The 22,673-nt window shown below is 45.9% G+C and overlaps 2 protein-coding genes and 1 long non-coding RNA gene across 4 annotated transcripts; 2 read left to right on the forward strand and 1 right to left on the reverse strand.

The window, feature by feature from the left end:
• Positions 1 to 2,300: 2,300 nt before the first annotated feature.
• On the reverse strand, positions 2,301 to 8,833 carry LOC130583114 (cytochrome P450 2K1-like). The gene is made up of 9 exons (XM_057382236.1): positions 8,563 to 8,833; positions 6,243 to 6,405; positions 5,936 to 6,085; positions 5,493 to 5,653; positions 4,851 to 5,024; positions 4,216 to 4,357; positions 3,480 to 3,667; positions 2,858 to 2,999; positions 2,301 to 2,488 (listed from the first exon to the last, which is right to left on the reverse strand). The coding sequence occupies exons 1-9, from the start codon at positions 8,785 to 8,787 to the stop codon at positions 2,301 to 2,303; spliced, it is 1,533 nt and encodes a 510-aa protein (XP_057238219.1). The 5' UTR covers positions 8,788 to 8,833.
• Positions 8,834 to 9,492: 659 nt separating this feature from the next.
• LOC130583118 (uncharacterized) lies at positions 9,493 to 15,052 on the forward strand. Of its 2 annotated transcripts, none has more exons than XR_008966401.1 (6): positions 9,493 to 9,684; positions 10,529 to 10,793; positions 12,560 to 13,014; positions 13,294 to 13,430; positions 14,692 to 14,827; positions 14,990 to 15,052. It is a non-coding gene; the product is annotated as an uncharacterized LOC130583118 (long non-coding RNA). The 2 variants fall into 2 exon arrangements; XR_008966402.1 differs by having other exon boundaries at positions 9,499 to 9,684; positions 12,896 to 13,014.
• A 664-nt stretch (positions 15,053 to 15,716) lies between these two features.
• Positions 15,717 to 17,393, forward strand: LOC130583117 (cytochrome c oxidase assembly protein COX19). Its single transcript, XM_057382238.1, has 3 exons — positions 15,717 to 16,039; positions 16,167 to 16,278; positions 17,303 to 17,393. Exons 1-3 carry the CDS (start codon positions 15,958 to 15,960, stop codon positions 17,388 to 17,390), a joined length of 282 nt encoding a protein of 93 aa, XP_057238221.1. The 5' UTR covers positions 15,717 to 15,957; the 3' UTR covers positions 17,391 to 17,393.
• Positions 17,394 to 22,673: the final 5,280 nt, after the last annotated feature.

A 22,673-nucleotide genomic window follows, 5' to 3' on the forward strand; every position in this document is an offset into this window, starting at 1 on the left:
CAAGCCAGGCTCTGAGTGCAATGCATTAAAATGACAAAGGTAAGTAAAAGTCTTGCGATGACAAGAAATTCCTGTCTCACTAATGTGTCTGGTACGTGTTTGGTGTTTGGCTACGTGCTGCCCTGCCTGAGCACACAGAGGTGAGCACAGAACACCTGCCAGGCTGACACTGCTCTGGGTGCATTCCTGGGGCAGCCGAGCCCCTCAGGGTGCTCCTGGCCTGGTTCTCCTCCATCCTTTGTGCCCACATGGAGTTCTGCCACCGTTTGTGACCCGGCTGGTGCTGGTGGGGACGTGGAGCTTTGGGTGTCAGCCACCTAAAGGTGACCACTGCCAGCCAGCCTGGGCCAGTGAGCACCAGCCCTGCATCCTTTGACTTAAATCCCCCAAATCTCTGTGCCATCCCTGCCAGTCCCATCCTTGACCAGCAGCGCATCCCTCGGATAACTCAGATCATCCTGAGATGATTCCATGTGAGCAAGAGACACAGGAACCCTCTTAGGGGACACTCAGAGAGCTGTGCCAAGCCACATCCTGCCTCACACAGCAGCTGTGTCTCTCTGGATTTGGAAATTCAGCAATTCCCTTTGAGATGTTTGTGGCCATGAGCAYTGGTCACTCTTTGTGCTCCTGGCTGCCCTGTGCTCGCCTCTCTCGTGTGGGTGCATTAAAGGTGGCGCAGCYCAGCTTTATCAGTTTGACCCGAACTCAACTTCATGCTGTCACACCAGATAGAGCAACAGCAAGAGAACAAAATATTTAATGATTAAGTAGGTGATAAGGCCCGGCTCGCAGCAGTTGGACTGCAAATAGAGCAACAGCAAAACAAACGCAAGCGAGYGCAGCAGCAGAGGCTTCCTCGTGGCAGAGCTTGCTGAGCTCTCCCTGAGCTGTGCCCAGGAGCTGGAGCTGGGCTGGGGCACAGCCCCTGTCCAAGTGCAGCCCCAGGATAGGTATATGGTGCAGAACAACTATCAGAGTGCTGCCTTTACTCATRTGAGCTRATCGAGTCAGTGTCTTGGCCAGAGRCYGCYCTACTTTGTCAYCTCTTCATATTCTTTCTCCTTTCTTTCCTTCCATTCACAGCACAGATCAGGTTTAGATGACAGTGATTTTAGTTTTATGTTGTRGGTTTACCATAGCTGCCCCATTTTCAGGCAAATGGACAATATTGTCCYTGTTCATCACAGCACACCTGCTAATTGAGAGTGAAATTGGGAATTAGGAGCCTGTGGGTGATGGCTCACCCTGCAGACAGTGGAAAGAGTGAGAAATTACAACCTTAGGGCAGCTGATTCATTCCCTGAAGGATTCTTTCTCCCTGTGAAGGGTGGAGAGGATCTGCTGAGCAAATGCAGCTCTTGAGGTGCCAGTGGGGCARGGGTTGAGSCTGTCCTGGMTCCCTGGTGGCCAGTCCTGGCTCYCTGGTGGCCAGTCCTGCTGCCCATCCCCAGCCCCACTGCCCTGGCACTGCCACAGCTGATTCAGGAGCCCTTCAGCTGCCATGGTGCTCCCTTTGTGCCAGTTCAGGGGTCTAAAGTGGCCCAGGGAGGGATTGGATGAGTGCCAGAGCCAGCATGAAGCCAGGAGGGCTGAGGGAGTGCTGGAAATGCCTTTCCTAGCAGAACAGAAAGCTGCTCCATTGCCCCATCATAAACAGGCTGTTCAGCATGAAGTTCCTGCTGTGAGTTGGAAAAAAAAAAACCAAACTGTAAATGAAAAAACTTCCCAAAGCACTCAGATGTTTTCTGATAACTGTCCCGTGCCTGGGTCCTGGCAGCAGCCCATGTTACACCCGTGTGTCTGGGGCTCTGTAATAAAGATAAGGCACAATGGGAGCTCAGTCCAAGGCTCAGCTCAACAACAACCCCAGGAGATTTCCTGATCCATTGGGTGTCTCTTGTCTCCAGCTGGGCCATCGATAACCAACCCTGCCCTAGGCTTGGACTTTGGGCTGAGAAATTCCCCATGGAGGCTGYCAGGGGTGAGCTCTGATGGGTTACATCTACAGAGGAGATTTGAAGGCATTTAAATTCTTTGRAACTGTCCTGAAAACAGCATCTCTGATGTGCTGTTCCAGGAGTGAATCTCARTTTCTGAGAGCAGAACTCAGTGCTGCCTGAAGGGTTTGCATTATACAGACACTGCAAGAGCTTTTGGAGAGAATGTCATGAATGAGAGAAAAGGGACAGTGCCCAATRTCTTCCTTCCCCTAAAGCTCAGGGACAGACAGCTTTTCCCCGCTGTAACTAAATTTGCTTTCAAGCTTGAGGTGTTCACTACTCTAATGGCATGTTTGCTCATTGACAGGGCACAGCACAAACCAGGTGAGGCATGGGAKTCAAGGTAAAGCCAACATCTGCAGTGAGATCCAGATCTGATTTATCCACTCCTGGAGGGGGTTGGAAAACAAATTTGCGGAGCAAGCTCGAGAAGAAGAGGAACAGCTCCATTTTAGCCAGTCCTTCACCAAGGCAAGCCCTTCGACCTGAAAAAACCAGGGGAGAAGTTAATGATCAGCATTGTAATTGTTAGTGTTGATGTCTGAGGCCTTCTGAACTGGAGGTACAGTCTGGAGGAGCAGGCTGCTCAGGTAGGAAATTTTCCCTTCCTTCTCTTTGTATATTTGAGGTGCTGCTGGCTTGGTCTCAGACTACACAGAAGCTCATAGTTATGTGAAATAGTTCAGTGTGTCCCAGCTCTCCCAAAGACATGGTTACCTACAGCAACWGTGGACAGGAGAAATGATCATAAATCCCTTCTCCTCTGTTCTGTGTCCCTGGCTTTCATATTTTCCTGAAATAATCGAAGGGAACTGCCACTAGGCTGGCCCCAGGTACACCCACATCCCTCTTACCTATGGAGAATGGAATAAATGCTTCTCTCCTAATGAAGTTCCCATTGGCATCCAGGAAATGGGAAGGGTTGAACTGGTCYGGGGTTTTCCAGTGTGACTCGTCCTTCAGAGCAGAGGTCAGCAGTGGGATAATCTCAGTACCCTGAAAGGGGTCAAAGAAACTCAGGGAAGGGGAGATCATTCCCCTACTTGASCCAGACTCTTTTCCTTTTTCTAACGTGAAGAGGCAAATAAGACATGAAAAATAGAACTGGGGAATTTTTCCCTTCCCTACTGGAGCTCTGTCTGTTTTCAGTAGCTTCTGTTTTGGGTTTTGGACCACAAAACATTCCTTTCTTACAGAGTCAGATCTTTCAATGAAGGTGTTGGGGTAAAAGTTCCACATTTGACATGAAAGATTCAAAYCAGTGGGATTTAATTAAATCTCTGGTTATCCGTGATTCAAACAGCTGTACCAGACCACAACCCATTGTATGTTTATAATAATTACCCTGGATCCAAGGCAAAGGGTCACAGCACAGATTAAACCATGCATCACCGTGTCTTTAGTTATTTATCTGTTTCTTCATCTGCTTTGAACAAAACTGTGAGGAATCTGAGCAGCATCATTCTCAGAGCTCACCTTAGGAATCACAAAGCCTCGGAAATTCACATCGCTGGGAGTTGATCGTGATACACCCATGGGGACAATGTTGGCAAACCTTTGTATTTCATGTATTACTGCTTCTGTGTAAGGCATTTTTTTCCGGTCCTCCAGYTTAGGCAGCTCTCCTGGTTCAATGACACGGTTCATTTCTTCCTGAATCTTTCCTTGGAGRGAAGGAAGGATTAAAAAGCTGATAACAATCTCATCTTGCAACTGAAATGGCTACTAGTCTGGCAGATATGAAGAAAAGGGAAAACTGTAAATATCTGGGGAGGGCAGCAGTGGGTTAGCCAGGGCATGGTGGGGTTCTTTCACGTTTGTTTGGAGCTAAAGCAGCTTGAATGGAGTCACCACCATCCATCACATGCCTGGCTCTCATTACACACCTTTGTTACCCCATAACCTGCAACAGAAAYCAGATCAGGATCAGCTCCTGAGGAGACCTTTAATGACGTCAGTAAGTCCGTAGCCTGCAGGTGAATAACGACAGAAGAGCTTTACTGGAACTCTGGACTGCCCCTCAGCCTCTCCCACTCAGGCTGATTTACTGCAATCCACCTGAATAAAATTCCTTCCTAAAGTCAATGGCTGTTATCTCTCTCAGAGCACTCACAATAATTACTCTAGGCAACACTGAATGAGTTCCACTCCCTTCCACAACCAAAGYCTTAAGCATGCAACAGCAAATTGTACGAGGGATTGTCGTCCTTACTCTGAATTTCTGGATATTTCATCATCAGCAGCAGCCCCCAGCGTACAATTGTGGATGTTGTCTCAGTCCCAGCAGCAAAGAGGTCCAGGGTTGTGAACACCAGGTTTCCATTGTCAAACGCAGTGTGGGGTTTCTTTGACTCCTTCAAAACATGTGGGGAATCACCATAACTTCGACAGAAAATTATACCCGTGTGTGACTGTGTTGTTACTATTTTTATCAGCATTTTGGCTTTCTGTGACTTTAAATGTGCTGGAAAATGAAACATTTGTTCTGTACTGTGTGGAATTTGTGTGCTCCCAAGCACAGGTGTAACCCCCAGGTCTGCATATCATTTACTGCCACACATTTTTTCACTGTGCCATTGTTGCAGGAAGGTTTGGGATGATCTCCTCCCTGTGTGTGACTTCTTCCACCCATGTGGGATGTCTCCACAACCAAATTCCTTTAACCAGCAGTTCCAGTGGGGACATGGAGTGAATACAGCACAGCTCACTGTGAGTATGAGCTCTGAATATTCTGCTCTCTGCAGCTCTTCTGTTTCCACTCACTCCCAGCCCCTGACAGATGACCAATCCTGAGAATAAGTCAGAGCTAAGGGAACAGAAAGACACTGAGAATCAGCTTTAAAGTACCTGCTTTTGCTTCATCAGAAAGGCATCGACAAAGCCTGTTAAGTCATTTTCATTAAGCTCTTCTTTGTGTTCCTGGAAGAGCTTCTGGAGAAAAGCATTCAATTCACGGATGTTTTGTAGCACGGTCTTGGAAGCTCCAGAGAGAAATCCAAGGRATGGGTAGAAATTATATAACTGTGGAGCAAGAGGAGTCTTACTGTGAAGTGGCATTTTTGAGCACATWTTGGTATCTGAATCTCACTGCTGGTCCCTTGTCCTATGCCCTGACATTTCAGGCTATAATTTCCCCACTTTTACAGTCCAAGAAGCCCTGGACTCCTGCAGAAATAGAGTGTTCTTTCTGTAATTCAAGGAGGCAGGTTTGGGATTGTGCTTCTGCTCTTCAAAGAGGGTAAAGCTGTTCCTTTTGTGCAGACTTTGGGGCATTTTTACTTTTACTAATAAGCTTCACAGACTGAGTRCAGGACCTGGGAATCTGTGTGTTGCAGATACAGAACCACAGATGTGATTCTGTGCAGGCTGACTGGCTGATAATGTTCTTATTCTCAAGAAGCAAGATGTRGGAGGCCAGGAGAACAAACACAGGAAACAGGATATCCCCCCAAAAAAACTAAAAGCTAAAATATAAAATTAAGCCCTTACCAGCACCATGGGGGAGCCCAACAGCTTAGTGTTTTGGTTTATCAGCTTCAGCAATGTTAGAAATACYGGATCATCATATTCAAACCTCTCTCCAAACAAAATAGAGCAGATGACATTGGATACAGCACTGTTGAGTATCATTTTCGTATCAAATGGTTTCCCTGTATTTCAAGCAATGAAAACAAATGAGAATGTGATTATGCTCATTTCAGTCTGGTTTCCTATGGAAATGCAGTCCTGAGCTCCCAAAGAACACTCATTCCCCACCCAAAATGCAGAGCAAGGAACTGTTTTGGGGTTTTAAGGCCTTTGTTCAACAACCCACTGCAGCATTTGCTGAACTTTAACCACGAGATACCACTTGCTCAGAGTTAAACGTTCATGAATCTTTATTGTTCTGCTAGACCTGTTCTCTGCCTCTGGATGAAACACTTGACACTCACCAYGGTAGGATTCAAAATACTTGATAAGGGAGTTTACTTCCTCCAGGATTCGGATCTCAAGGGTTCTCTTTCCCATTCCRAAGTCTCGCAGTGTGGACAGGGTGAATCTTCTCATGGTTTTCCACAGCTCTCCATGGCTGAATGAAATGCCTGAAATGATGGTGGAACATCCTTTTGTCAGTGAGGTTCACAAACATTTGTAAGGTTTTCTTGGTTCCCCCTAAGATCACAGAGTGATCTGTAAGAGGAMAATACTCTGCTGTGAGAATATAATGAACAAAACTTATCCAACCAAAAGGTCAGTTACCTTTTCCTTGTGYAATTTTCCTGAATATGGGTATTTCTGCCCTCTCTCCAAACTCTTCAGCATGATTTAAAAGGGCATCCTTGATGGTTTCRTATCCAGCCAGCACCACGGCTTTCCTGGGTCCAAAATGCACAGTGAAGACRTTGCCATATATCTTGGAGAGCTGTYAGAGTGAATAAATACATTTATTCAAAGCCAGATCTGGACTCAAACACTCGTTCTGACCACCCTAGGTGGTTTTTTTAGTCAAAAGGAGCCTCTCAGCCCTGCCTGGAGTCTCCAGGTGCTGCTGCAATCCAAGCAGTGAGCAGCAGCTATCGATTGCCAGCATCTCTGCTTGCACCCTGTTTGCACAACAAGGTGTCTGCTATCACTGCTCCYATCAGGGCAGTCAATAAAATGCCACTGCATTCCTGTGGTGTTCTGCAGCAACAGGCCAGCAGCACCACGTTGGGAGGCTGGTTAGAGAATGCTGCAGCAGGCAGGCCTGTTTATTGTAGTGCTGGTGACCTGAGGCAAGCAGGGTGTGCACACACCTTGGAGGCTGAAGCCACAAACACTGCAAAAACAAAGGCAGACAATAACTCTTTCTTTCAGGATAGTACTCGCCTCTAATTATGGCAAGGTGGGTAGTGTTGAAGTCATCACGAAATTATTTGCTGGCCACCAGAAACTTGAATCCGACTAGGAAGCATAGATAATGTCACAGGAGCGTTAGGCTTTTATAGCAAATTAAATATGAATCATCTGTTACCCAGAAAGGTGGCTTTGACAAGCTAATCATTCACTTGGTATTTCAGACTTGGTTTGAACACACTGCAAGCCATCCACTCCAAATGTCTTCTTGTTTCTGATGTGCCTGGGTTACCATTTTCTATGCATTAGATACATTCCACAAATTGAATTTCAGATTAGAAGCAGCTCCTGTTATTACAGCGGACAAATTGAATTTGTTTTCATCAAACGGTGGTTTGACGGCTTGGGAGATAACATTAGCAGCGGTTCTTTCATCCCTGGCAGCTCACAGAGCCAGGGGCAGGGAATCACAGCTGCTCCAAACCTTCCTTTGGCCATCTCCTTGCATTTGAGCCTCTTGGAAAACCATTTGAGCCTCTTGGAAGGCCATCTCCTTGCATTTGAGCCTCTTGTTTTACTCAACAGCACAAGCATTGGATGTGGCAGGCCTGAAAGGCCAAATAAATCTTCTTGGTAGTTTATAGGAATATAATCCGGTGTTTTCACGTGGTGTTTGTGTCATAAAATCCCCCAGCACTGCCAAAAATAGTTCAGAAATAGTTTCATACCAACATCCTCAAACATCCCCAGGATCAGATGGGAGCTCAGGAGCAGAAACCCATCCAAACTGCTCTCCACACAATCCTCTGCATCATAAATCAAGGGAGATGAGCACTGTGTGCCTGCTGTAGGAATTCTGCTCTTTGGCAGTACAGGATGCCCTTTCTTCTGCAGCCAACTGGAGGATTTCAGTGTCTGCACTGCCCTCTCACTGCAGATTTCAAGTGGCTGAAGGAGCTCTCTGGGCACAATTTTACCCCATCCTGGTGTCCAGTAATCAGCATTCACACAGGGCATGTGATAGGCCACTCACAGCACCTCAACTGTCTCTACAGCAACCAGATAAAATCTGAATTCTCACTGACTGGTCCCAGGTCCCTATGGGAACACAGCAGACACTGTCTGAAACAAACATTGCCCCTGGCTTTATTTATTTTTTTGTCTCTTTTGGAAATATTAGTATCCATGGAGCTGCTTATGAAAAAGCAATTTGTTTAGCTAGACTTATAAAATCCATGCATCAAGTCGTTAACAATCCTGGGCAGAGTGTGCAGGGGAAGGGCTGGGGAGGCAGAGCTGTGCTTTGCATTGCAGAAATATAATTATTTTTGGAAATAAGTGTGCATTGGACCCCTCCTTGCCCTCTGCTGTGGGGTTGAGACCTTTTCTTGCTTTATCCCTTCCATCCACCCATCCTTCCCAGAGCTCTGGTGGCAGTGAGTCTGGCCCAACTCAAATCTTCTACCTGCAGCCTCTGAAGGACTCAAAACACCAACAATCTGGAGCAGATTGCAATGGGTAGGATAGGGAGTTTACACTTGAGTGTGCATAAAGGAAGGAGTGTGTGTATTATATTTATGTATATAAATATAAGTATGTGTGTGTGCACCTCTGAAAGTAAAATCATCCTGCCTGGATGCCAAACCTCATGGCTGCCCTCCACACAAAGCAAACACCACCACATGTGCATTTTCCCAGCTGTGTTTCTCACTCCAGGAATTGCCCATTTTCCTCTGGTCCCTACCTCTGTCAGTGACTGGAACGGCTTTTTCAGGTCCACCACGTTCAGGTTTCCGATSAGAGGAAGAGGTCGTGGCCCAGGGGGCAGATTGCAAACCGACTTCTTGGAGCTGGAGAGAAAGTAGAGGAGAGCAAAGAGCCCTGCTGCCAAAAAGAGCAGAGAGCTGGAGCCCAGGTACTGCAGGAAATTCTGCATGGCCATGTCCAAATCCAGATTGGGTTTGAGCATCTCGGGGTCCCTTTATAGCCCTCCTGTCACTGTCTGAACACACCTTCTGGGGAAGTGGCTTTGCACAGAGAAAAGGACTCTGCAGCCTTGTTTACATCCACTYAGACCAGATGTACTCCCTTTTCCTGCCAAATTAAACACCCTGTTTTATTCTGAACCATGGATTATCGTAATCTGGAGCTTTTATTTCATCTCTAGCACTGGGACAAGGTGTTTGTTTGCCAGTGAAAAGTTGTGTTATGGGCATGTTGTTCTCTCTGTGGTTTCAGGGTCAGAATTCAGGGACTGGACCCTGCTGGRTTGCTGTCACTGGGCCAGGTCACAGGAGCCAGCTGGACCCCTGGTGATGCAATGGAGCAAGAAGGACACAGCAAGAAAAACCCTCAGAAATGCAGGGCCTGGGGTGCAGCTGGAAAGAAAACCCTCAGGGAGGACAAAACTGGCCATGGAGAAGCTGGAATGGTGGTTGCACCAAGATGTGCTGGTTCAGGATTGCTGACAGGAGCAGATCTCTTTACAGGAGACAGCTCTGATTCCCTTTACTAAAATCACCTCCTTGAGTGACACAGTGTGTGCATTGCTAGCATTGTTATTGCCTTTGTCCCAAAATGCTCTACCATCGATCCCAAAATTCCCCTGAAACCCCCTCAGTCACTATTTTGCAGTTTTCAGGGCTCTGTGCCTGGATGGCCATGCCTGGCTCAGGATTCAGTGATGACTCTCTCTGTTTATGAACAGCTGCATGAAATCCTTCAGGAGAAACTGCCCCTCCRGGCTGTTTAGATTGGGAAAGAGATCCCGAATCCCTGTCAGCTGGGAGGAGCCAGGATCAGACTGAGGATGGAGCAGGGAGCTGCCAGCCAGGAGGAGCACGTGGAGACAGCTCCGGCCCTGCAGGTACTGACTCACATCCCTGCAGTGATCCTGTAAAAAAATACAGATTTGCAGGGTGGGAAGAAGTGGGTGTGATCCRATAAAACAATGCAATAATGATGAAAAATTGAAAGAGGTCAGAGGGTCCTCTGGCAGGGCAGGGTCCCAACTCTGTGCCCTGTGACAGCTCCCCAAGAGCCACCCCCACCCTCTGCATCCTCAGGGGGTGACAACACAGCACAAGTGACCATCARCAGGGAGCCACCCTTAGAAATGTTGGCTCTGGGGGAAGGAGCAGATTTGATGCTCTCACAGATTTTCCAGTGGGGTTATTTTGCTCCCCAGTTGAAGATTCTGGAAGATTACTGAGCTGTGCTGCTGTTCAACCCTTTAGAAATCTTTTGTTTAATAATTCTTTCGCTAGAATTCTCCAAGGCTCCCCGGTGCAGGCTCTGCTGATGGAAAAAATGATGATTATTTATTAATAATAATAAAAGTACATTAGCCAAAGGCAAGGGGAATCAATAAAGTCTAACTAGATTGACATGAATGAGGTGCCTGCACGTCTGCCTGCTCTMCAAGTTATCAGAGGGGAGTTTTTCATTTTCCTGTGCAGAAGAGGGGACCAGGCAGGGTGGACAAAGAAAAGAGGGCAATGGATGGTCATGTCCATCTCAAGATTTGCTGCACAACTGTGAGGTCTTGGCCTGCACCCTCCTCTCCCAGACATTTCCTGTTCTGACAGATTCTTCTCTGAGCAAATGGTGTGACTACTGAGACTTTATATATGCAGTAAGAGAGAGGAAAAAGCCCTGCACGGGGCCACTTGGGTACCAAAGGAGGAAATTTGTTGTTTCTGTTTCCACAGAGCCCTGTTGGAGTAGAGGTGGCTGCTGCCAGAGCACCTTCCCAAGAACTTCCAATCTGTTTGAAGCTTCAGGCTGTACCTGGTGACAGTGTAGTGAGCCCATGGACCTGCAGCCTGGGAGAAATGATGGATGAGCTCTCCAGAGGGAGAAAATCTTTGCAGTTTTAAAATACAGCTTGTGTGATGCCCTCATCTTCATTTCTTCCTCACATCCCTTCACTTCCAGCAWGCATCCTGAGCACAACCCACAGCTACAGACCTGCAGGTGAGGCATCCCAACAGCACTGGGGAGAAAATGCTGCTCYCTGCTCACATCTTTGTCTCTTTACCAGCCTGGAGCAGAACCATCTTCAAGTGAGCACATTTTGTGGGCACAGCTCAATCAATTCCTCCTGGAAAATGAGGCTGTACCTGATGTCTGGAGCAGGTCACATCACCTCCTGATGGGATCTGGGTTAAACAATGCCACAGAAACCATYGGATAATGCAGGGAAAGGCTTGTTACGAGGCCATAATTCAGTCAATGAGTGCTGTAACATAATAAACCCTGAGAATGAAYACCTTGTGTGCCTTGCAAGGCCCTGCACTGATTTACAGCCTTCAGAGATGCCTATCAGCCCGTGCATTGTTATCAGGGATATATAAAGCCTGAGCACACCCTATTAAACATTAACATTTTTAAAGACTCAGATGTGTTAAAACTCAGGCTGCTCCTTGCTAATGGATTTTGCTTGCCTTGACAAATGCCAGTGCAAAAAGAAATCAAAAGCTTTCMGACTCTGACCTCTTTCAATTTTTCATCATTATTGCATTGTTTTATTGGATCACACCCACTTCTTCCCACCCTGCAAATCTGTATTTTTACAGGATCACTGCAGGGTAGTGATTAGTATCTCAAGTGTTCACTAAGCTTATTTTTATACAAATGACTTGKTAATTTCTTTTCATTTATCTGATGAATCAGTGTGGGTCACAAATCTACTTTGGGAAGAAAGACTCCTGAAAAATATTTCTTAAAATTATTATTTCACTGCATTTTTTTTTTAAAGAGATACCTGGTTTTGTTTTTTTTCCCCCATATACTGAGCTGAAAGATTGTATGTGATGAGTCTGGTCATTGGGAGAAGAAAATAAAAATATCTGTGCATGAGATTAGTGCATTGTCCTTGTGCACAGACTCAATACAGGTGAGAGTATTTCCCACTTGTATTAAGCATTTACCATTCTTGGGAATGTTTTTGCCTTTAAAAGCCTCCCTCTGGTACTGAATAGATGCYATTCCTTCATGAGTCTCACTCAGTGAGAAAATACATGGGACATCCTTGGCTTTGGTGCTGGKAATGTACTTTTGAATATGCATCTCTACAAAAAATATTTGCAGTAAAATCTCCTGCAAGTGTAGCTAGGACCATGATCTTCCAGATCTACATTTACACCAACAAATCAAGCCAGCCTGACCTGGGAAGTCAATATTGAGTAGGTCAGGTTATGAAGAGTTGATTTTAAAAATACAACTGATAAATGAAATGCCTCAACATAGCTCCAAGGATTTTTTGTTCTGGGTCTCTGGCTTCAGTCAATCTCAACAAAGTATTGCACAAATTGTATTAATCCAAGAGAAATTTGAGGCATATCATGAGAATTAGTTGGTATCTACAGARCCAGGGTCCCAGCATCTCATTTTTAGGCCCCTCTCTTGATGCAGGTGGAGATGTGGATTCAGATGTACCAGAACTGCAATGAGCAATTTCAGATGAAGGTTTGTTTCGCCTCTCAGTGCAGCGTTGCTATTTCCATAATGTTCTTCTCTAACCTGATGAGGCTTTGGCTCATTAATAACAGAAAATGAGCTATCACTCYATCACTCTGTACATCTTTGTAGTGCACATAACATTTAAGGCCCTGACCTTATTGGCATGAAACTACGATTTCCCTGTAASTGCTAAACAATAATATTCCATTTATCACCCACAACAGAAATCCCCATTCCCCAGACTATTCTGGCAATATTCTGCATTTTTCCTCGTCTAGGAACCTGAATTAAAAGGGAGAAAAATGGTTTACAACAGCCTGTGGCAGCGATGTAGCAAGAGGCCTTATGTAAGAGCTGGCTCACAGAGGAGAGGTGGAGGAATGAGTGATCCTGGAAGGATGTTTCTCTGAGGTGTGTTCTGTGCCTGGGCTGGGAACAGCAGTCTCAAGGGCACAAATTCCAGCATCTGAATGTGCTTGGTCTTGTTCAACTCATTAATTTCCTGCAGGTATCCCAAGTCAAGCTGCGAAATCTCCTAGTGCTTTGCTCCAAGCCTTTCGTGGCCTGTCAATAAATTATTTTCCAATTAACTACCTGATAATTTGAGTCTGCAGGCTTTTAAAGGAGGCAGTGTGGTGTGAGAGRGAAGATAATRGAAGTCACAGACTTTACCCTGCCCRTRAAAATGAATAAAAGTTCTTTGAAGCATTATTCAACTTGGTGCTTCCAAAAGGTAATGGTGAGTGTGTAATAACTCCTTCTGAAGTGATGTTTGTCCAGATGATGGCTGAACACCAATAGTAGAACAAATTTTCAGCACTGTCTGGCAACACTGGAAAAGCAGAGTTTAAAATGTCATTTTAGTCCATAATTAATCATGAAGAGCTCTGATTCAAGCAAAGGATTTTTGGCTTTTTTTTAGTCTATCAAGCTGTGTAACTTGAAAGAGCAAGATCCATGATTTTCCCTAGTTTGGGAAGTCTTCTAATTTGAGCATTCTGATTTTTGGCAGGGGCTCAGGACTCCAGAGTGTGAAACACTGCCTGCCTTASGAATTAGCTGATCTCCCTTGTACAATGGGCACCTTCTCACTGAAGCTGCTATTTCAGATTTCCCTGATGCTGTCAAAGTCTCTCACTCCTTTGAAAGGTAACGTGTGAAAAGCATTTAATTCTCTGTTTGTGGCACTGCTCTTTGTGGCTCTGTTTTTGTTGAGTTCTTTTGGAACTGGWTGGTTTAATCCACAAATGAGGATTTTTTTTTTCTTCACAATGATTATCTAATGGGGGTTTCATTTGATCTCCTTGGGAAAAATATATCCTAAATTGCTAAAGCATGTGTATTAGATTGCATGACAACCTGCACCTTTAAAGGAAATTCTAGAATATACAACTGGAATTTTCAATAAAAACATTAAGTAATAATAACTAAACACCTGCTACTATACTTGCCCTGAATTTGAGTAACAACATTTAAGWCTCCAAAAAACGCTGAGTTAATGAATAGGCAAAAAAAATCCATTTGGATATAATAAAATATAGCAAGTTGATGTAGCTTTTGCAGAGAATCATRGAATGATTTTTKTTGGAAAAGAAYTTGAAGATCATTGAGTCCAACTGTTCCCCCAGCACAGCTGAGGCCACTGCTAAAATCATGTCCCCAAGTGCCACATGGCTTTTAAATATCTCTAGGGATGGTGGCTCCATCTCTGCCCTGGCAGCCCATTCCAATGTTTGAGAAAACAATTTTTCCACACTCATGTGCAGTTGGGTGTCATCTACAAACTCACTGAGGGTGCACCTAATTCCACCATCCAGATAAAGGTTTTAAACAGAACTGCAAAGGGTTGTTGCTGTCTGTCTGGGGATAACTCCACTGTGCCATCTCAGCACATCTTTTTCCTTTGACTTCTTCCTTCATCAGATGGGGAATCAGCAAGTCAACCACTGTGACAGAAGGTAAGGAACGTAATTTGGGCATTTTGCTGAAACCAAGTGCCTTGACAATTCAGTTAAACTTGTCCAGACAAACCAAAATTACCTCCCTGCTGCTCAGTTGTCTGAAATCTGGGAGAGAGTTTTCTGTGTGTATTTATGAAAGAGGAGTATCTCACTATTCCCATTAAGTGTTGTAACGAAGTCAAGTGGAAAAGTGCTATTTACTGTATAGTAAAACCCATCTATTGTTCACAGCCCTGAAAACCTAATAATAAAACCTTATATTTCAAGCTGTGCAAACCTGTTGGTTATGTAATAGAACATGGTGTAATTTTCCATTTACAATTTCAATACTGTAATAAGAAAGCAATCAAAGCATAAACAAAAGACACTTTAAACGGAGCTGCAGTTAATATTTCCATAATGGGTGTCCTTAAAAATTGAAGCTATTTCTTTTTTTTTTTTTTTCCCAGCGTTGAATTCTTTCTGCTTAGCTCAGTCATTTAATTGAAAGAAAATCAACTTAAAACAGATAAAATACTGTCTTAAACCAAGTGCAGCTATGGGCAAAGAAGAAAAAATACCAGCATAATCCACAGTTAACACTCGGTGAGTTAAATTAAATCTATTTCTCATGAAGGAGACTGTGAATCTGCAGAGCTTGTGCTGTAAACCTGCAGGCAAAAGGGCTGTTTTTCTTTGTTGTACATCTTGAGGATCTTGAAGGTCGCTATTTCTCAAACATTTGCCAAAACCTGCTTGATTTTACAGATCTCTTCAGCGTTTATACCACATGATGGGAACCCGTGTGCTCTCCCATTGCTTGTAGGAGGCATCAACTCAGTGCTCTCTGTTGGGTTTGAGCTCAGCTTAAACCATGAGGATTAACAGGGGATGAGGAACAACATTTTGGCCACAATGGGTGGTGATGATTGAGAATGGGGGTGGCCCATCCAAAACCCTGCTGGGTTCCAAGGGAGCTGATCCTGCATCCCCAGGGCTCTGGGATCGCACACCAGCCACAGCTGGGCACACAAAATGGGCTTTTAAGTCAAGACCCAGAGCTCAGCAGGGCCTGGTGAGGAATCTGTTCTTTGGGCAGAGGGAATGAGGAGCCGGACCTCAGCCCTGGATAGAAACAGGAAAGACTCCATAAGGCTGGGTCCTGTGTGAGGGGGTTTGCTGACACCAGACCCCACGTTTGGCTCTTCCCCCTCTATTTCCCAATGTACAAATGCCAGGGACAGACCGATTTTCCCGATCCCTCCACAGACAGACAGCCCACGACCATCACTCTCAGAAAGGAATCACAGAATACCCTGAGCTGGAAGSGACCCACGAGGCTCATCAAARCCMTGGACAAACACCAGAACCATCSGGAGCGTTCAGAGGCGAATGCGGGCTCTAACMCGGGTTTTRTGMRRRGGAATCSGTTTATTTCGCGGATGCTGCCGGAKCCCTGAAGGCCGGCGGGCCSGGCCCAACATGGCGGGCGGCGTCGTTTCCATGGCAACGCGCGCATCGCTCCCGCCGGCTTTGGTTGCCATAGCAACGGCGACGCCGTTTCCATGGCGGCGAGGCCCCGCCCCCTGCTCGCGGCGGTGATCACGTGACCCGCTCGATGCGCTCGGCGTGCGGCTCCCCCCGGCGGCGGGAACGGGCGGGCGAGTGACCACAGCGAGCGGGCGAGTGACCGGCAGAGTGACCACAGCCACCGTGTCCAACCCTCCGCCGGCGACATGTCCACCGCCATGAACTTCAGCWCCAAGAGCTTCACGCCGCGGCCGCCGGACAAGGGCGCGTTCCCGCTGGATCACTTCGGTGCGGTACCGCGGCCTAGCGCCGGGCCTGCCCCGCTTCCCCCGGGCCGGTCCTGGGCTACCTCCGGGCCACTCCCGGGCCACCCCAGAGCCACCCCCGAGCACGGATCTCGCTGTGTGTTTTACAGGGGAGTGCAGCGCCTTCAAGGAGCGCTTCATGGAGTGTCTCCGCCACAGCGGCTACGAGAGCGCGGCGTGCCGGCAGAGCGCCATGGCCTACCTGGAGTGTCGCATGGACAGGCGAGTGACACCGCCACACGCGGGGACAGCGGGGACTGTTTGGCCATGAAGGGAAAAGGTGCCCCGTGTGGCATCAGCAGCTTACCCGGCTTGTGGTTTGCGTGTTATCCTGGCCAGCTTCCACCCTACACAACGGCCAGTGTGAAGCTTTTTTTTTTTTTTTTCCTAGCTGTGGTTACAAGTTAAACTTTTAACTCGTCCCTYACTTTGCTCTCCTGCCTGGTATTCTCAATCTGAGTAGGTCTTCCAGACCGCTCAAAGTGTTGTGTGTAACTTAACCATGAATTATCAGAGCCAGTGGTATTTTTCTTACATGCACTAACGCAACAGAGTTAACTAAAACTGAGTTCAAGTGGGAATAATTTTGCCTGTTAGCTCCTTAGAAATTGATTCAAGATGGCAAGTTAAAAGTTTAACTTGTTGCTCMGTTCAAGTGAAGAGAGTGTTGGTGGTTGGTTTTCCAGGGATGTTTCCATTCATGTATTGCTTTGCAATGCTTTCTGTGCAAGGGGAAGTCAGGGAACTGTGGGAAATGCATAAATTTCCCTATATTTAGGGGAAATACACTGCATGGGCTGGTGGTGAGGAAAGCAGATTAAAAACAAATTTGAAAATCACTACAGCAAAGTTCGGTGGCACCACAAACGCTGTTCAAAACCGTATTCACTTGAAAATGTAAATGGCATTGGTAGAATTTTAGGAAGCTCTTATGCAATGTGTTAATTAAAGATAACCAGGACTCAGGTCAGTTTCTGAGGAAACTCTTACTCACTACCTAAAATCAGGAAACAACACATTTAATTGGAAAACCACTATTAAGGAGAAAAAAACAATAATCCCTGAATGCTTCTTTTCTAAAACTGAAGTTTCTGAGGTCTTGCTAAATAGCAGTCACTCTGTATAGATGTCTTGSATTTGTTTTGGGTGAATAATAGTAAATTAAATAGAAAATGCTGCTGTTCTCTTTATTATTGGTTGTGTTCTCTAAAATGTTCTTTTGTTGTTTTCTTCTTTTTTTATTTAGGCAACTTATGGCTAATGAACCACTGGAAAAATTGGGATTTAAAGACCTGATAAATGAGAAATCAGAAGAAAAACCTGAGAAGTTGTGATGACAGACAACTTTGCTCCTCATGAAGGGAAAGCTTCTTAATGTAGTACATATTGTACATTCTGTTCATATTGCAATAGGAAGTGTTTTCTGAAAGAGCCTTTTTTTTCCTTAATTTTCCCAAAATAAGATTTTTTTTTTTTTAAATGAGCAAAAGTACTGCCTTTCTCTGCTTTGCACAAGTGTTTCTTAACTTTTTTTCTTTTAATTTCTCTAGCAGGAAAACAGTTATAGCCCAAAGTGTTCTCCAAGTCTCTGTAAGAAGAGTGAAGTCTTATTTTAAGAGGACAATAACCCAAACCAAACAATCCTTTATTGTGTAGGTYTTGAACTACTAATTAAGCTTATGTRGGCAGCACTGKTGCTCACAGCAGTTACTTTTCAGGTGGAAATAAAGCTGTTGTTTACTTWAAAATTGTTTTTTATTATATACAGGTATTAGACCCCATCCCTGGGGTGATCTCACCCTGCTGTGGCAGGTACTTGAGCACTGTGGGAGTCCTTGGGTGGGGTGATTTTTCAGTCATTTAATCTTCCATCATGGTTGGGAGAGTATTTCAAGTTCCAGACACCCATCAGAGAGTGATTCTGCTGTTATTTATCATGCAGGTGTTCACCTAATTTTTCCATCATTTAACTGGGAATAGTGGAATAGTTGCATGCTCTAATGCAATTGAATCTTTCTTAATTAATGTTGAGTTCAAGCAGAAATAATTTGGCCTTTGAGCCCCCTAGAAATTTCAAGCAGGCAGTAAATTTATAAATCTACTGGCTATATTTTCCACTGTATGCTCTGCCCTGTTACCCCTGCTCTTTTTGTTTTTGTTTTTAACCCAGTGAATCCTCTCTCTGTGTGTCTGGCTCTGGCATTTAGGGTCAGGGCCTGCAGACAGTCATGCACACTCTGTCTGCCAAGGCAGCCTCCAACGCTTCCCTCTTTATTTGGTGTCCTCTCTTTGCTGTATCTCACCTCCCCTGCTGTCTGCTTTTGCTTCTGCTTCTCTCCCCTGTGCATCTGCTCATCCCCAGTTCTGGGGAAGGCTGAAAGAACCTTTTCTGCTCTTCTTACTGATGGTTGGGGCTGAGATTTAAATTGTTGCTCTGTCTATCTGATGGAACAGAGTGCAGGTTCCTATYTGAAAAGGACATTTGCCTCTGCTGTATATTTTTATTCCACTTCATTCTACTCTTCAAATTATATCCTTTGCAGAGATTAGTACATTTATAGAAAAGAAAGCAGAGATTGTGTTGCTGCTACAGATACTAAAGGACTTTATATTAAACCACTGAATAAGAGCTTTCTTTCTTTAGAATGAAAATAATCTCCAGCATCTTCAGAAGAAAGAAATCAAATTTCATGCTCCTGTGCTCCCTGAATATTAYAAGGGAAAGTGAATTCCTGGTGGGTCTGAAGGAATGCACCGGTGGTGGGGGAGTAATCTGGGCTGTTATCAGTGGTAGTTTCATTTTTTGGATGTTGCTCTGCCCTGTGTTTGGCCAAGCAGTTCCTTCACCAGTTCCATCTGTGTTTTTCCTGAGACAATGATTCCTGCTCTGTCCTGGGGTTGTAACAGAGGAAAGGTTTTTGTGGTGTTGAGTGATTGCCACCCTCATAGGGACTGTGGGGGTGAGAGATTTGCACCTTTCACCAACCCTAAAATCACATCCTCATCCTGTCCAGATCCATGGGCACATTTCATCCTGCTCCCAGCACAGTGAGTCAGCTGCTGTCCCCTCATGCCGGGACAAGAGCTGTGAGTGGATAGCTGAAAATTCAGAGGCACATCTCTCCTGGCTGTAAGGACTGGCTGCAGAACAGAATGTGTTCAGTGGAGCTGTAAGGTAAGCTCAGAGCTGCTGAGGAWCATCAGACATTGGGATCTAAGGCAGCTGAGAAGTGGTGAGGAAAACCCATTAATGCCAGACCTGGGGTCAAATGATTTTTCCAACTTATGCAATGGGACAAGTCCCAACAACACCAGTGTCATGTTGGGAGAGTTCCCACAATGCTCTTCAGTTAATTCCATTCCAACATACAGATCATTAATTAAAACCTTTCCATTAGAAACCCCTTTATTTTAGCATTACTTYGGTATCCAGGTTTGTGCTTCTTTAAACTGACAGCCGGGTTTAAGCTAAATGAAAGCAGCAGGTTCATAGCCAACCCAAAGAGGAACCTCTCCAGGAGCCTGTCACCAAATTGGGAAAAATCTGTATTCTGGAAAGGCTGAACTGAGGATTCTGTGCTCCAGGGGAGGCAGTTTGTCAGGGACACTGATTTCCTGGCAGATCTGTGTGGATTTGATGAGCTGCTGTGCTGTGGGAGTGGTCCCACACCAGTGCATCAATCTTTTTGCCAGCAGCCTGCCAGGGGCTGGCTGTGCCAGCTCCACCTGCTGACAGATCCTGCGACCTGGAGATGGGGAAAGCAGTGGGAATCGAGGTTCAGCTGGGATTGACGTACAGACTGCCARCCTGGATGTCATTGCACAGGTGTGGAAGGGATAGCCCGAAGCAGGGGGAAGTGTGGAGTGAAGATCTGTGTGAGCTGTTGCCATAGCAATAGAAATCAATAAGCCAGCGAGTTGTAATTGTCTTTCCTGTAGCTTTTCTGCAGCAAAGCCTCATTCACACCCTAATGAGGCACCCAGCTGCTTGGGATCCGTCCCAGGGAGTCCCTGGAGGGCTCTGGATCAGCAGAGCTTTGCCCACACATTCTTTGCTCAGATTAAAATCCACTCAACCACAAAGAGCTTAACCTTGATCACAGCAGTTATTTACAGAGAGAACATTGCTGCGAGTTAACCATCGTTCCGTCTTCCTGGGAGACCTTGAGCTTTAGGTGTATCYCTCCAAACAACCACACTGACCTGCAGAACCAGGAAGAAAGGGTTTAATAAACATTTCCAGAGCTCTGGGTGTGCTTTCACAGAAAAAGCCCACACAAAGAGAGCCTCGTGCGCTTGCTCTGGAAGTGGTCCATGGTCCAAAGTCCTTTGTAGGAGCAGAGTGAGGCTGTGCCTCTGCTGGGGAGGGATTGTTGCTGAATTTGCTGCCTTTGGTTTTGGCTTAACCAGGTGAGGGCAGCTAGAGTTAAAGCACCTCTTAAATTTCACCTGATTGTTGCCTCACTCCAAGCAGAGAACTGAGAGGCAACAYTATTTTTRTTGAGCCTCTGGAATGAAACCTGGRTTGTAGGAGGCTATGAGAAAAGRAACAGCCTCTGCCATACAGAAAATGTCTGTAGCATCACTTGTTGCTGCTCTGAGAAGTGCCTTGGGTGTTCTGGCTCCACTGGAGAGCAGTATTTTTCTACATTTCTCATCTATAATTCCTAGGATGGGAATGATATTTCTGCTAGTGTGCAGGAGTGCTGACATGTCTGTAGCATATCTATCCAGTGACCCCAGAGGAGTTCAATGATTTTGTGCCTGGAGGAAATCCATTCTGGAAAAGATCTTTCTAAACTGGGAATGTTGTATATTGGATCAGGTTTCCCAATCAAAGCTGTGTCTCAGATTCATTTAAAAGAAGACTGGAAGTGCACATGCAGTTGTCCATTTCCTCTTCAGAGGTATTTTGGTGAAAACTGGATGTCTGACTAAACTTACCTTGTTGGTTTTTTTTTTTTTTCCTTAATGATTCTGCTTCTGTGAGTAACTGGCAATGTTGCATTTTTGTCAGGATGCAGCAGATTTTCTAGCTTACATATTTCAAGACAAAATGCCTTCCTTCTGGAATGAAGGTGCCATATGGCTTGAAATGCATAATTGATCACTGCTCAAAATAGGAGCTTCATAGAAAGTCACCTAGAAGGCCAATRAGTGTGTGTGCAGGCGACTTGATAGACCTTGATGCATTTTTTGTTTCCTGGAACCGATGATGAYACAGGGACAGGTTTTTATGGCTCTCCCTGGAGGTTCTGATGGTTGTGCTCGCTCTCATTATCCAGGARATTTTGGGATTTGCATTAGCAGGTGCATCAATCTTACGCCTGCTGATTCCTGCTGGGCTTGGCTGAATGACAAGCCTGGCATGCAGCACATACCCAACAAAGGCCACRGTTCTCTGTGAGGTAAAACAGTTCAGCTGATCAAATCTGGAGGGCTGAATGCAGCCCTTGGTGTCCTGCCCTTCCCCACCTCCAGTGGGATTCCTGCACAAGGAGCCTTTCTGTTMCCACCTCAAAGGGAACACCTCAAGGTGTTTTATTTCCCATAAAACACCTTGTGCTGGGGAAAAAAAACCAAAAAAACCCTGCAGAAAAGCTTCTGCTCAGATCCTTCTGAATTCTGGTAAAGTCAGATGGGAGCAGTGGTGGAGAGTGGCCTTGCAAAGATAGAGCAGGGGGTGAAGAGAGCRAGGAGACAGAATGACCCAGGCTTTTCACTCCACCTTGATGGGTTTWAAAAGCACGTGGTGGGGGTGCTTCTGCAGCCTCTTTGGGCAACTGAGTCCTTGGTCTGTTTTAGTAACCTCGAGGAGTTGACAGCCCTGATTTCTGGAGGATTTCTAGTTTCCTTTCCTCAACAGGAACCTGCTGGCACACCCAGTTCTGATGCTGCTCGCAGAGCTGCTGAACAAGGAGAGCACGTGGGAAGGCAGCAGCATGGGAGGGGGTGCTCTGCCAGGGAGTCAGGCCYCGTGCTGCTTGCTCAATTTACATTTCTCTGTTATTAAACCATGCTCTGCTTTTCTGCAGGGTTTGGAACCATCTCTCCTTAGTGGGCAAGGCAGGAGAATGATGGCACTGCTGAATCTGGGGCACCAGGATGGCCCTGAGGATTTGATGTGATGCTGTGTGCTGCACCATCTGCTGCCAATCTACCGAGGGCTCTTCCCCTCTGGGCTGCTCTGACAGTTCCAGGTAGCACTGCTGGGTGGATGGAAAAGCATTTCACCTCACTGAGAAAGCCAGGTTTTGGGCAGGCAGACCCAGATGGGGAAAAAAAAAAAAAAATCCTGCTGCCACTCAGGATTGCAGAGAAGCTGCAGATCAGATCAGTGCTGAGAAAATTGCTGGTAAGTCAGGATGCTGAACCAGGCAGGATCAAAACCCCCACTGATAAATGAGCCTTCACTGACCCAAGAACAAGCACCAAGTGGGAAATCCAGGGGTGAAATGAGGCTGGCTCCTTGCTGGGAGCTGGGGTTGTTTCCCTTGGCTTTTGCTCTTTCATGTGGAGGTGGGAGTGAAGCTGTGCTGGTTTCAACCTCTGGATTAAGCAGGTTGTCCTCAGCCTTGTCCTTAGCACCCAGCCCCTACAGGCTCCAGGCTGTGCCT

Source organism: Malurus melanocephalus, unplaced genomic scaffold (genome assembly GCF_030028575.1).
Source record: "Malurus melanocephalus ecotype Western Australia unplaced genomic scaffold, MMel_1.1 scaffold_557, whole genome shotgun sequence".
In the NCBI taxonomy this organism is placed as follows: Eukaryota; Metazoa; Chordata; class Aves; order Passeriformes; family Maluridae; genus Malurus; species Malurus melanocephalus.